Source organism: Diceros bicornis, chromosome 26, assembly GCF_020826845.1.
Source record: "Diceros bicornis minor isolate mBicDic1 chromosome 26, mDicBic1.mat.cur, whole genome shotgun sequence".
Lineage (NCBI taxonomy): Eukaryota > Metazoa > Chordata > Mammalia > Perissodactyla > Rhinocerotidae > Diceros > Diceros bicornis.
The window spans coordinates 898,564-912,874 of NC_080765.1; the positions used below are offsets into that span (position 1 = coordinate 898,564).

At 51.0% G+C, this 14,311-nt stretch overlaps 1 protein-coding gene and 1 pseudogene across 10 annotated transcripts in view; one reads left to right on the top strand and one right to left on the bottom strand.

The window, feature by feature from the left end:
• The window catches only part of LOC131422888 (methyl-CpG-binding domain protein 3-like 1), a 62,965-nt pseudogene extending 60,195 nt beyond the window's left edge, over positions 1–2,770 (top strand).
• The window catches only part of LOC131422054 (ral guanine nucleotide dissociation stimulator-like), a 181,500-nt gene that overhangs the window by 111,842 nt on the left and 55,347 nt on the right, over positions 1–14,311 (bottom strand). For 4 of the 10 annotated variants that reach the window (XM_058568913.1, XM_058568915.1, XM_058568914.1 and 1 more), the window contains exons 3-9: positions 11,821–11,893; positions 11,392–11,705; positions 10,407–10,622; positions 9,930–10,032; positions 6,261–6,442; positions 5,929–6,051; positions 5,629–5,719 (exon numbers count right to left, since the gene is read on the bottom strand). In XM_058568913.1, coding sequence (XP_058424896.1) covers positions 6,423–6,442; positions 9,930–10,032; positions 10,407–10,622; positions 11,392–11,705; positions 11,821–11,890 — 723 coding nt within the window. In that variant the 5' untranslated portion in view covers positions 11,891–11,893 and the 3' untranslated portion in view covers positions 5,629–5,719; positions 5,929–6,051; positions 6,261–6,422. Of the gene's footprint in view, positions 1–5,213; positions 5,290–5,628; positions 5,720–5,928; positions 6,052–6,260; positions 6,443–9,929; positions 10,033–10,406; positions 10,623–11,391; positions 12,076–14,311 lie in introns of those variants that run through there. The other 6 variants (XM_058568906.1, XM_058568911.1, XM_058568912.1 and 3 more) reach the window with 5 other exon arrangements.

Genomic DNA, 14,311 nt, shown 5'->3' on the forward strand with positions numbered 1-14,311 from the left:
TTATAAGACCAGCAGTAGCTGCGGCATGGCAGATAATCGGGATCGTCTGGGTTTGGAGGTTTACAACATAAATGAGTGGTAATGAATTTTTTATTATTCCAAGGAAATTATTGAGATCATAGTCCATGGAATTCAGGATTGATAGATGGAGGAGGAAATTAAGGTGAGGATCGGTGATCTAGCATTACTTCTGATCATGAGCCACAGGTATCTACTGTATGAGTGTTTGAATAAAAATATTAGAGATCAGCAATGGAACAGAATTGAAAGCCCAGAAATAAAACCACACATATACGGACAGCTAATTTTCGACAAAGGTGCTAAGAACATGCAATGGAGAAAGGAAAGTCTCTTCAATAAATGGTGTTGGGAAAACTGGACAGCCACATGCAAAAGAATGAAAGTGGACCATGTGCTATCGCCATTCACAAAAATTAACTCAAAATGGATCAAAGACCTGAAGGTGAGACCTGAAACTATAAAACTCATAGAAGAAAATATAGGCAACACACTATTTGACATTGGTTTTAAAGGAATCTTTTCGGATGACATGCCTACCCAGACTAGGGAAACTAAAGAAAAAATAAACAAGTGGGACTTTATCAGATTAAAGAGCTTTTATAAGACTAATGAAACCAGAATCAAGATGAACAGACAACCAACCAGCTGGGAGAGAATATTTGCAAAACATACATCTGACAAGGGGTTGATCTCCATAATACATAAAGAACTCACACAACTGAACAACAAAAAAACAAACAACCCGATCAAAAAATGGGCAGAGGAAATGAAGAGACAATTCTCCAAGGAAGATATACAGATGGCCAATAGGCACATGAAAAGATGCGCAACATCACTAATCATCAGGGAAATGCAAATCAAAACAACACTAAGATACCACCTCACACCTGTTAGAATGGCTATAATCACCAAGACAAAAAACAACAAATGTTGGAGAGGATGTGGAGAAACAAGAACACTCACACACAGCTGGTGGGAATGCAAATTGGTGCAGCCTCTATGGAACACGGTATGGAGATTCCTCAAAAAATTAAAAATAGAGATGCCCTATGATCCAGCCATCCCACTACTGGGAATCTATCCAACGAACCTGAAATCAACAATCCAAAGAGGCTTATGCACCCCTATGTTCATTGCAGCATTATTCACCATAGCCAAGAAGTGGAAGCAACCTAAGTGTCCCTCGACTGACGAATGGATTAGGAAAATGTGGTATATATATACAATGGAATACTACTCAGCCATAAAAAAAGAGAAAATCGTCCCATTTACAACAACATGGATGGGCCTGGTGCACATTATGTTAAGTGAAATAAGCCAGAAAGAGAAAGACAAACACTGTATGATCTCACTCATATGTGGAATATAAACCAACACATGGACAGAGAAAACTGGACTGTGGTTATCAGGGGCAGTGGGGGTGGGGGGTGGGCACAAGGAGTGAAGGGAGTCATATATATGGTGATGGACAAACAAAAATGTACAACCCAAAAATTTCACAATGTTAGAAACCATTAAAACATCAATAAAAAAATATATTAGAGATCAGGAATTTGTCGTGGGTGAATATGTTTTCTGAATTATTTACTTTTGAACATAAGCATTTGGATTATGTGAACATCTGGGATATGGAAGTAAGTCATTAACAAAGGGGTGGTTGATAATGTCACTATTGATTTAACTTCTATGAACACCAAGTGGTCAATGGACTAAGCAAATGAGTAGTCAGAAAACACAGAAATGTTAGGATTTGGGAACTAGTAAAGGACTGGGGACCGACTGTCCTGAGAGCGAATGCCAGGACTTATGAGGTTGAGAGTGACAAGGACAAGAAAAGAATAGAAACACACTTAAATAAGGAGGGTGTGTTAATAGGATGGAGGGGGAGAAATGATCTGGAGTAGCCTTGAGTTTTGACCTTGAGCTTTCTGTTCTTGATGCAAATTTGCCTGATGACATCCCAGGACACAGGTCAGGTCTATCCCCAGAGGATAGAGGGAGGGTGGAAGTACAAAACAGCCAGGATAATTGTCCTAAAAAGGCAGGCTTCCTTTATCATTTGACCCAATTTCATGATTTATTTTTGTAGGGTAAGAGGAAAAGAAGGATGATAGCCACGTCTTCACAGAGGAAGCAGCATAACTGGGGGAACCAGTCCAAACCAAAGCCTGGTTTAAACATCTCCATCCCTTTGAGGATGTCTAGTGACAGATTCAAGAGGCCGGTTACTAGAATTCCATCCCATCCTGGCAATGAAGAGTCTCTGGGAGGACACGTTGGACCAGCCCCACCAGGTATGCTGGCCCGAGAGACCACAAGGACTCCAGGCCTGCAGAAGTGCAGGACAACTAGTAAATCCTTTCAAGCTTGCCAAAGCGTTGGAAAAACTTGCACCTAGTCACACAGGTGAATCCCTGCCAGGTGTGCTGGCAGGTGGTCTGCACTCCAGGTTCCATGCCCACTCCTGCCGGTCTTCAGATTTGGCAGAGATGATTCCAGGAGCTGATCTGGGCATTCCACAGTTCCACTGCCAACAATTTCTGGCAACTGAGGAAGGTATCAGGAAGGAGGAAAGGGCAGTGAAGAGCACAGGAGAGAGACTGGTGATAGCACTGATGGTGGACAGACTTGCTAGTGAGGCAGAGAAAGTGAGGGGCCAAGAAGGCCGTCTTGACTGCAGATGAAATGGAGCAGGCACCTCAGTGAGGTCTCTTGGCAGCGTCCCTAATGTTTTTGTGCTTTGAGCTCTTGAAACTTTGAAATATAACAATACGTTTCTTTTATTAATCTCTGCTGCATGACAGAAAATATAGACAGTGGTTTCTTTCTGAGGTGAGAGGTTGAGTTTCAAGTGAGGAGTGAAAGATCTTCCTTTTTCATGCTGTTCTCTCATTTTCCTTTACTATGTATGTTATTTATTTGTACTTTCAAGTCAGCAGCGAGTTATCAACGTCACGAGATGATTCAGTTATTCCCCTCACAGTCACAGTAAAACCTACTTAAAGTGGATTATTCTTTTTGTATAATATTCCAATAGATTCCAAAGTATTATTTCAAAAGCACCTCGATGTCTATGTTCTCAAATTAGATATTTACTTTTGGTCTCCATTTTTGTGTTCCTTCTTGCATGCTACTTCAGAGTTGCATCTAAGGAAATACCAGATTTCCCTCAGTTTTTTAGATCCATATGTGTTGGAAATTTGATTCATGAAGATGGACATGGCAGCTGGGGGATCATACTACTATCAAAAGAGACCATTTCGGCATCAGTAATCTGACAAGAACTCACTGCTTGTTGAGATTTAATTGACTATTTGAAGGATCAAGCTTTCGCTATTGGCACTTCTCTTTCTCTTTGGAGGCAAAGTATCGCCTTCCCAGTCTTTCCATTACCAAACCAGTTTCCTGGGTGGCTGTGCCATGTCAGGAAGGGCCTGGGATGCTGGGAACCAGGATTCATCCTCAGCTTTCTAGCTGTCCTGAGAAGGCTTCCCTGGCAGAGTCCAGCCTGTGTGTCTGGGTGACACTTGCAGCCATCAGATAGAAGGCGATAACTCACAAGTGCCAAGTGATTTATCTGGCCCTTGTCTTACAGGGTGTTTCCAAGGGATGAGGTTCAAAACGCCACTTGGTAACCCTTTGAAAGCTCCTGGTCGTGGGGTGGGTTCTCGGTGTGAGCTCAGAGCAGTGTCTATTCACCACCAGATGGGAAGCATTTCAGTATTTTAATTGCTAAGTCTGTGTTCATGCACGACCATGGATCATCAGTTCCGTGGCATTTCCTGCTGGACGACCCCACACCCCTGTCATGCCTCATCTTTCAAAGCTCCAAACAGGGTTCACACCCCATCAGGTGGTTGTAATGTAACCACAGCACAAGACTGGGGAAAAAAACACAACCACCCAGGGGTGACACACTTTAATGTCTTGGGCCCAATTTCCCCATTTGGACAAGTTGGCAACATCAACACTGAGTGTGTAAACTGGAGGACTGTCCAAGACCATGGACCTCAGAATGACACGCCTCAGAAGTCACCTTCGACAGCAAGGGACAGTGTGGGGTCACTCACTGGTCAGGATTATGGTCCCTTTTCCTGGGAAAGTAGAGCTCACCCGGGATCCATCAGGCCAAGCCAGGGAGGAGCCTTCTAGGGAATTTCTGCCCTAAAGTGAATGGCATAAGGAAGGCAGGTGTGCTGGAAATCCTGGTTCACAGAGAGCGGTCGTGTTTATGGAATGAGGCCCAGTGGTAGCCTTAAAGCTGTGTCACAAATCTTTCCCATTGGATACAAAACAGCAGGAAACAGAATTCAGAGTCCTGGACAAGGATCCCAGCAGGATTCAATTCTAGGTCAGTAGTGAACATGGAGGCACTAGAGGGGTCTCAGGAGGGAAAATCCTGTCTGCCTTTAGTCCATTTGCAAATCACCTTTTCGGGCCTTGTCCTCTCCACTTGCATGTTTTGATCTTTTTACATTGTTTTCCCCACTTAAAGCTGATGCAATTCCAGAGATTGAACTAGAAAACTACAAGTTCCTAAAATTTGGTCAAAAGAAACCTCAACAAGAGAAGCAGAAAACATTCCCTCTTCCTCCAGAATTAGGAAGGCAGCCCCAGCCTATGGCACGACCTGGTCCTGGGTAGTGCTGTTTTAAAGACACCCACATTTCAGTGGTTGTTGCTTTGCCTGTGAAAGCACCATCAACTTTTAAATCCCAAGAGAACGGGCCAGGGAGCCTGTCCGCCCCTGGAGCATCTGAATGATACTGAAATGAACTTGTCCTCGGAGTTAGGGGGAATTGGGAGTGACGTCACTAGCCAAAAAAGGTGCTGGCCCTTCTCCCTTCTCCAACATACAATAAGTTGATGACTCAGAAGAGTTCTTGATTCAAGGAGAAATGTGAGATTCTGTGTCTCACTCACATGCCTACAGAAAGCGACAGAACCACACCACAACTCCCAAGCTGTAAAGGGAACAGGACTTTAATATAATATTCAAATATGTCATTTATTATTTACAACAAATAACCACTGACCCTCCCCAATGGGTGAGTAGGTGCTGAGGTAGAGATGTCAGGGAGCTGGGATGGGGTCGTCCCTTCTCTCTTGGGCTTCAGGGGACCCCAGGAATCAGCTTACAATGCTCCCCTTCCCATCAAGTGGGAGGAGCTGGCCCTGTGCATCGCAAGCATCCCAGTTGTGTCCCCGCTGCTGAGGATGGCGCTGTGATCGGCCACTGGTACGGGGTTTGGGGTTGGGGCCTGGGGGCTGAGTAGAAGAGTCGGGTTATCTTGCGTGGCCTCCCTCAGAATCATGGCCCCCCACCCTGTCCCCACTGCACTGGGTGCTTCAGACCCTGTGCTCAGTGCTGTCAGTCACCAGTACCCCCATTTTTCCCTGCCACGTGAGCGATCATTTAGTATCACCTATTTCACAGAGCAGGAAACGGAGTCTCAGGAAGCTGAAGAGAGTCACCCCAGTCGCAGGACTGGTCAATAGTGGAGCTGGGACCCCAGTGCCAGCTAACCGACTTGCCAAAGCCACGCTTAGCCCGAAGCCTTACTGAACCCCCAGGAGTCAGTCACCCCGGCCCAGATACTCACTCACCCCTGACCTTGATGATGGCCGGTTCTTCTTGGCCTTGCATATTCTGCAGGCCAACTAGGTCTAGGGATCTGGCTGGCAGGACAGGTTGTAGCTACAGGACAGAGATACACCTGTGAGCCTACCAGGAACCACACCTCAGGTGTCCCCCCATTGCCTGCCCAGCAGCTGGAGTCTGGGTGTCCCAGAGGTCGCCATGTAATAAGGCCGGGGGATGAGTGGGGGACCATGGAGACAGGCTCTCTGGACTGGCCAACAGGGAGAGTCCACCCCTGCCCTCACCCAACTCCTGCCCGGCCTCACCTCTCATTCTCGTTGAGCAACTCCATGCCCTGGAGCGAGGCCCCAAATCACTCCCTCGGGTTCTAGGTTGTAATTCTTTGCAGCCTCCTGGAGCAGCAAGATCTTACTCATGACTCGGTATTCCTGGGACCAGAGGGAAGGAGAAGATGCAGACAGGGCCTGGGTGGGGGATGCTGCAGGGGTCTTGTTGGAGGTGAGGAGTGGGGCCGGGGACCAGTCCTGGAAACCCTCCTTCCCTCCAGTTCCATCCAGGATCTACCAGTTCTCAGAATGGGAATAATCAGCCCCTCCTCCAGGAAGATTTCCTTGATGCCATCCTCCCCTCAACGCACCCGCCAATTGGATGGGTCTCCCACTTCTCTGATATCAAACTCTTCCATTCAATGTAAGATACAGCGGGTGGAGCCAAGGACTGTTCTGCCCAGAAGGTCTCTGATTTCCACCTCTTTCTTCTCCCCTGCAGGGAGTGCCACTGCTGCTCCTCAGTCCTCTTCTCAAGGTTGATCCCATTCCCCTGGAAGGTAGACAGCCAGAGTCCATCAGACAAAGACCCCTAGCCTGACTAGCCCCCTATGCCCACCCCTTCTCATGTTGCACTACTGCCAGGTCCCCAGAGGGGGCCGGGCATGCAGAGAAAAGAGGACTTGGACCTAGGCTTGGCTCTGGGCTCCAGAGTAGGAGGACATGGGGATGTAACTGAGGGACCTGGCAGCACAACTCTCTCTGATGACAGACTTGGAGGCTGAGGCCTCAGGCAGAGGGGATTGCTCAGGCACTTATGTGCTGCCTGACTTGGGAGGGCCCGACTTCTTTCTCCCTTCATGGGCAACATGGGAGTTACAGGCTGAGTCCAGCTCAGATAAAACCTCACGCAGCTCTGCCATCAGGCAACTCTGAGCTTCCCCAGCCTGAGGAACCGGAATGGGTTTCTCTGGCGGAAACTCTGTTCACTCATCACTAAGATAGGCCTGATGCCCCAGCTCCCAGGGGTGGCTGCGAGGCTCTCATGAGAGGAGATGTGACAAGTGCTGAGAACTCAGAGCTCAGTTCGGGGGATCCCGCATCCCAAAGCTCAGAATCCTGGTCCTTCCTGCCTAGTCCTCAGGTGCACCCACCTCGAAATAGTCACCCATCGCCAGGTGCAGCATCAGCAGGTCACTGAGCAGAGTGCCAAGATAGGGGACAACACCCTGTGACATCGGGGTGTGGGTGGGATGAACGTTTGCTCTCAAGTCAACCCCATGTAGACCCTCTCCTGAAAAGTCCCCACCCTCAGCTCCCTGGCCCACCCCAGGGTTCCCACGAGGAGCAGCCTAGGACCCTCAGCAGCCTCCCCTCAATTCCTATTCCCTTCACACCCCAAGAACACCACACTCCTCCTCCTCACCTCCCAGGGCCGGCTTCTGGCAAATCACAGGGTGTGCAGTCCCTTGCCCTCCCCACAACAAACTCATCCTGCACCAGCTCTTCCAGGCCCTCCTCTTGGTCACTTCTACTGGGGGATTCAGACACTGTGGCACCAAGAGGAAGGGCCCTCCTCTCTTGATTTGAGGCCTCCAGCTGGGAGCACAGAGACCCTCCCCCACAGGCACACTTACCTGCTGCTGCTGCTGTTTCTCCTGCACTCTCTGGGGGTTGCTCTCTGGGGGAGCAAACGTGGAGGGCCCCTCTTGTCAGGGTCGAGGACAGTGTCAGTGAGGCCATACTCCCCTCAACCCATTTCTCTCCAGCACTACTGGCCTCCGATATTGAACATCTGACTTGAGTCAACTGGTACCAATGCCATTTCATCCTCTAAGGTCTTGTGATTCCAGAACAAGACCAGCTCCAACTCTCACTCTGGGTGTGAGCTTGGGCTTGTGGCCTGGCCTCCTTGAGCCTGTTTCCTCATCTGGAAAGTGTGAGAACTCCGGCTACCACACAGGTTCTCATGAGGACTCAGTGTCACAAGACTGTCATCATTGTTCTGGCCCTCACCCCTCCAGATGGAGTAGGCAGAAAGCTCCCACATTCCTTTCCTCCCTCTTACCTCAACAGCACCCTGTGAGGCCTGCTCCACACAATCACCATCCCTCCATTTCCCTGATGAGGAGACAGAGGCCCAAACACGGGCAGTGTGTTGCTCAGGAGCCCACAGAGGAGAGGCCGCTTGCCCTTCTCAGCCAGAGGCCCTGTTCCAACATCCTCGCCTAACCCCCAGCCCCACCACTGACAAGAGTCCTGTCCCCTGAGCTCTCAAAGCTTGGTCCTGGGCTGAGTCATGGATGGAGAGGAAGGGGTGTCTTGGGAGTCTGGTTGAGTGCCTCCTGCCTGGCCCAGTCATGTGGAGTGTCTGGCCCCCAGGCTGGGCCAGAGAACATGCCAAAGACTTCTCCTCCCCAAGGAACCCCTCAGGACATTCCCCTGCACTGAATTTTTTTTTTTTGTGAGGAGATCAGCCTTGTGCTAACATCTGCCAATCCTCCTCTTTTTTTGCTGAGGAAGACTGGTCCTGGGCTAACATCCATGCCCATCTTCCTCCACTTTATATTGGACGTTGCCACATCATAGGTCGACAAGCGGTGCGTCGGTGCGCACCCGGGATCCGAACCGGGAAACCCTGAGCTGCCGCAGCGGAGTGCGCGCACTTAACCGCTTGCGCCACAGGGATGGCCCCTGAACTCTTTCTTTATCCACTCAGGAACTGGACACCCAAGGTGCCACCTCTGATCAACAGAGAAGGGGATGACAGGACATTTTGATTCCCCGTTTACATGAAGCTCCTAAGGTCCTTTCAGCAGGATCCACTAAGAATCCATCAGTTGCCTAGACGCTTCTCATAAGCCACCGGGGGCATATGTCATTGCCAACCAGGCACTCAGGTTAGACTCCTGTGGTTGACTCAAGTGAAGTGACTGCTCTAGGGGTCCAGTGGGGAGTCCCAGAATGCACACACATCTCTCACCTGAGGATGAGCACCCTGTTTTTCCACCTGGGCCATGGGAATCCTCTGCCACACACATCCCTGGGGCAGGCAGGCTGCAGCCCCTTGGAGATGTGGTGAAGATAGAAGGAGCAGCAGGGGCCTGGCTTCCTGAGGATAGGTTTAGGCTGAGGGCTAAACCCACCCCAACCACCCAACCACCTGGAAGAAGCTACATCCAGCAGGATGGACATACATGGAAGCCAGAGACCTGTTGATGGCGCCAGCTCGGCAACTCCTCCTGGAACAGGCCAGCCAACACCATTGTGTCCCATGACCAGGGACTCCCGCCCACAAATGGCACCCCACCTGCCCATGGGCAGAACAGATCCCTCTGCTTGTTAATCTGGATGAGATAGACGGGAATGTTTCAGAGAAAGTTCAAGGGAGAAACTATCAAAACCACAGCCTGCCCAGTGCCCCTCCTCCGCACCCCTCCTCTCTTTCCAGACCCCCAGCCTCCACTCTACCTTGATCATCAGTTCTCTGCTCAAGGACTTGTCTTGACTATTGAGTTCCTTAAGATTTTCAGGGCTGTCTCTCAGGGGAGGGGAAAGAACGAGGGATAAATTTAGGAATAATGTGAGGGGTCTGAATGCAAATCCCTTTTCTTTGCAAACCCGAGAGATTCAAACGGCCTGAAGGAATGTTCTCACCGGGCTCCTCTGAGCGCTAAGGTCTCATGGTACTGGGAGGGGGCTCTCCTGTTGGTCACTGGGGTCTCCACTCCCCAGCTCTACAGAGCAGCTCTGTTTTGACTGCTTTGAGTTTCAACTGGGCATAGAGTTCTGTTGCTATAAACACTTGAAAATCTCCAATTTGGCTCAACTTAGTACCTGACACTCAGGGAAACCAAGTTCTGAAGCAGAACTGGTGCACTGAGGACCCCGGGAGGTTTAGAGACCCCCTGCCGAGGCCCAGGCCCTGTCCCCAGCATTTGCTGCCTCCCAGGAGTTCCCAGCTGACTGAGGGGCCAATGGCAGACATACAAGAGATCCCCCATCCACCCTGATCCTCCTATGGAGAGAGGCCTACCCACCGGGAAACTTCCCCCGTGTGTTCTTCAGGTGGCTTGTGGAAGTTTTCTGCAGAGCAGAGATTACAGTGCAGGGCGAGGAGAAGTTCTTCAGGATCTTGCACTCCTGGGGAAGGGAAGAGAATGAGCTGTGAGGTGGGGCACGGTAGCCCCGCTTGCTCTAGCTTCAGTCCCCTTCTATTTAAATCTCCCCTCCTGGATGAGACAGATGCTCAGGGAGCCCCAGAAGGGCACATTTAGGACCCAAAGAGTAACACTCACAGGGAGCAGGATTTTAGCTCAACCCAGGGAAGGAGCCAGGTAGGAAGTGAGCATCCTCTCACTGGGACCTGGAGTTAAATTCAGCGGGCCCCTGGCAGGAAGGGCCTAGGGACTGTGCAGGGGCTTAGACCACATACTGCAATCCTGGGAGCTGATAAAGGTGGAGAGGCAGTTCCCAAGTCTTCAGAGAGGGGCTCCACTGGGCCTCCCACAGCACACCTGGGCCAACTGGATCCAGCGCTCCACCACCCTCACCCTGTCCTGGGCTGTCATGCTCGGGTCCCCGAGGCAGGGCGTGATGACGAAGCTGGCCACCCTTCTGACTTGGTCGACGGTGGCCTGGACGTTGGGTGTCTGGTGCTCATTGCCCGGCTTCTTCCTCTTGCCCCAGGTGGAGCCCAGGCACGGAGAGGGCACCACCTTCTGGAAGAGCTCCTGGAGAACAGGGGGAGTGTCACCGAGACCTGCCACACCCCAGGTCTGTGTCTACAGCCCCCAAAGTCCCACACAGGAGTCACAGTTTAGAGCTGGAGCTCAGAAAGCTCAGGATGTGGCCTGAGCCTTGTGAGAGTCCCTGGCTTTTCTTCTCTGTCCCCCGAGGACACCCAGCACAGGATGACCCAGGACCCAATACTGGCAGGGAAGGGAGAGGGGCATTTGAACCCAGCCTGTCCTGGCTAACTCCAAGCTCCAGATGGTGGCTCAACTCGGCTCATCCCAAGGGGGCATCTTCCAATACCCTGATCCCCCGTCTGGTCCCACTCCACATTCTGATGCACATCCCCGCGTGGCAACTACACCCACAGGACTTGTCTGTCTCCCTTGTAGTGGAGTACACATCAGGCGTCTAATAAGTCCTGAGGCTGTTGAGCCTCCTGAGCAGACGGTTGGGCCACCAGGGTCCAGGCTGTACACAGTGAGCCCTTCCCTGCACAGATGGGCCAGGGCCCACCCAGCTTTCCGTCTCTTCTACCTCATGGAGTTGGCACAGTCACTCTGTGTAGCAGATCCTCTTAATGTCCACCTCCACGGTCTGCAGGTGGACAGCAAAGTCTTGGGTGTTCAGAAAGTTGCCCAGGTCTTATGGTTGGTAAAGAGTGGAGCCTGGATTTGGGCCCAGATCATAGGAGTCTGGATCAGGTCTGGGGCAACGATAGCAGAGGGAAGGCCTGCCCCACCCCTCCCTGAAAGCCCAGCTGCTCACCGCATCCATCGCGGTCAACTGCTCCACCACCAGCTTAGGAGGGAAGGCCGTGAGATTAAGCTTCTCACGCTCCTTAAGAGCCACAGGTGGAGATGGACTTCTCACTAGAAATGATGGTCCAGGTGACTCCAGCTCAGCAGCTCCCACTCCTGCTGGAGCCCATGTTGGCCCTTGCTCCACCTCCAACACTGCTGGTGGAGGGGACACTGGCTCCAGTGCTAGAGGGGGTGGTGTCAACAGAGCTGGAGCCAGCTCTACCTCCACCACTGCCCACTGCTCTTCTTCTGCCGCTGGCTGGAGCTCTGCAGCTGACGCTGGAGTGGGATAAAAAGAAAGATTCACCCACATAGCTGACTTTCCATGTGTCCTTCTAAACACAGGAAAGATCCCACTCCCTTCTAGGAATACCCAGCCTGCAGTCCCCCTTACCATCTGGCTCTGCCTCAGTGGCCTCCAGAAGCTCACACCGGACAAGGGTAAGAGGGTCACGGCAGCTCATCTCCTAACCAGGCAAGGTGACATTCATGTACATCCCCTTTAGCTTAAAAAAGGGACAGCCCGAGTCTGGTCTCTCCCTAGTTCTAGTCCAACCCCGTCATCTCAAGCTCCTGAGTGTGGAGACCCTCTGCTCCTGCTCTCATCTCAGAGCAGCACTGGAAAGTGTGGATGGCCTCATGTACCTGCCCCTTGTCTAGTGAGTTGGTGGATTTGAAACCATTGGGCAGCTACTTGACAACCTCTTGAGTGGAGTTCTGCAAAGACTGCCTGGGAACTGGGCCAGAAGGAATCAGGGGCTGCCTGCACACTGCCACTGGGGCCAATCGCCAAGAGAATATCTGTTCCTCAGTTCAGGCACAGAGGGGCATCCCTGCAAAGAACTCTGGTCAGGGAGGGAAGGAGATGAATCCTCTAGTGCTCGGTAACAATATGAGTAGAGGAGCTCACCTTCTCATGCTTCCAGGCATGGCCTGAGGTATGAACATGACCTAGGTGTTAGGTTTCCGACACCTAACAACCAGCTCCTGCTCAGGAATGACCCGCCCCTTATGTCCTGCCTTCTCCCCTCCTCACAGACACATGCACACACACACAAAGAGGGGCAAGGGGTGTGGGGCTGATCAGGTGGGATCACAGCTGTGCCCTGGCCTGCACTAGCCTCTCCTGGGCTGCCCCGTGTTACCTTTCACTGCCTCCTGCCAGATGCCCAGAGGCGTCAAGAATTAAGGCTGAGCCAACATCGCCAACTACCAAAAAGATTCTCTTTCTGGGATTTTTTGAGCCCAGATCCTCCAAAAGTTGGGAAACAACAACAAAACATCTTTACCTGTTGACTGTCTCCAATCAGGTGAGCTGGACGGGGCACTGTGGGTGCCTGGTTACCAGAGTTCTAAGATCTATTGAGGTCTATGACCCCACGTCATCTCTTGAACTGTACACAATGAGCCCACATAGCCCTACCCACAGCTCCCTGGAAACCTAACTAGGGACCTAGCTTTGAGGAGACAGAGATGAATGCAGACCTCCTTTTCCTTACTATTTCTTCATCCTGGGATAGTCCCTGTGCCTCTCAGGTCCTCCAAAGTCTCTAAACCTGCACCATGGGAATCAGGCTAGAATCTACTTCCTAGGGACATCACCCGGTGTATATGAGATAATATCTATTACCCCTGTGGGCTAGTGTCACATGTACCTAAGGCACAAACTTAGAGATGGAAGAATAACAAGGAGGGGTGGGATGTAGTACAGAACACCACTCAAAACAGGCCTGGGCTCCAAGAATGTGATATTGGGACAGTCACTTCCAACTTGGCCTCATTTTCAGGTCAACACCATGAGGGGGTTGCAACTAATGGAAATTCAGATATTGCCATCCTGTGGCATAAAACCATTCAATTGTTTCCTGTTTTATGGAGAATGAGACCGAAGTGCCTCATCTTGGCCTATGAGGTGGGCAGCCTCCACAGTGGTACCCAGTAAGCCCCACCCATGTTATACACATCCCCGTGGAACCACAAAGTGGTTAGTAACTGGCTTCTGAACAGAATAAGAGCCAAAGTGATGGGATGTCTTTTCTAAACTTTAACTAAAAAGGTCTCTCACTTTCTCTTACTCCCTCTCTCATGTGCCATCTCTCTCTCACTCTGTCAAATCCCTGGAAGTGAGGAATCAAATAGCGGTGTATTGGGGCTGCCCAATGTGGAGGCACATTGAGGAGAGAAGCAGGGCGTGCCTGGGCCAACAGACAGAAAGGAACTCAGGCTCTCAATCCAAAATGAATCCTGAAGGCTGAGAGTGAACTTGTGGGCCAGTCCTCCCCTAGTCGAGCCTCAGTTGAGGCCACAGCCCCAATCTGTTAAACTCACTGAGACAGAGGCACCCAGCTAAAACATGCCTGATTGCTGATCCACAAAAATTGTGAGATTGTCAACATTTGTTGTTTTGAAATGCAAGGTTAGGGGCATGAAGTCAGAGAGGGAAAGGTAACGAATACAGCCTACCAGGCCCTGGCCGTACCTTCCACCCTAGCTCCTGTTCTCTTCTCCCAGCCTCCCTCCAGTTGCATTGGCCACCTTTCTAACCTCCTGTGGCCAAACTCACTTCTGCCTGTGAGACTCAGGACCGGTGGTGCCATCTCCCTGACACACTGCTCCCAGACTTGTGCAAGGCTGACTCCCTCTTGTCATTCTGGTCCCAGAAAATGTCACCCTAGAGAGATCTTTCAGACCCTCCTACCCAGTGACGCTCAGCCCTCCCTCACAGCCCCCTGATGTGTTTCTCTACAGCACTTGCTCTTTTCTTTCTCATGTCTTTGCTTTTGTCCATTTCCGCTCTAGACTGTGAGCTCCCGGCAGGCAGGGACCACTTGGTCATTTTCATCCTGCACTTCAGCCCACCAGGGCACCTGGCACAGGGTGAGTGC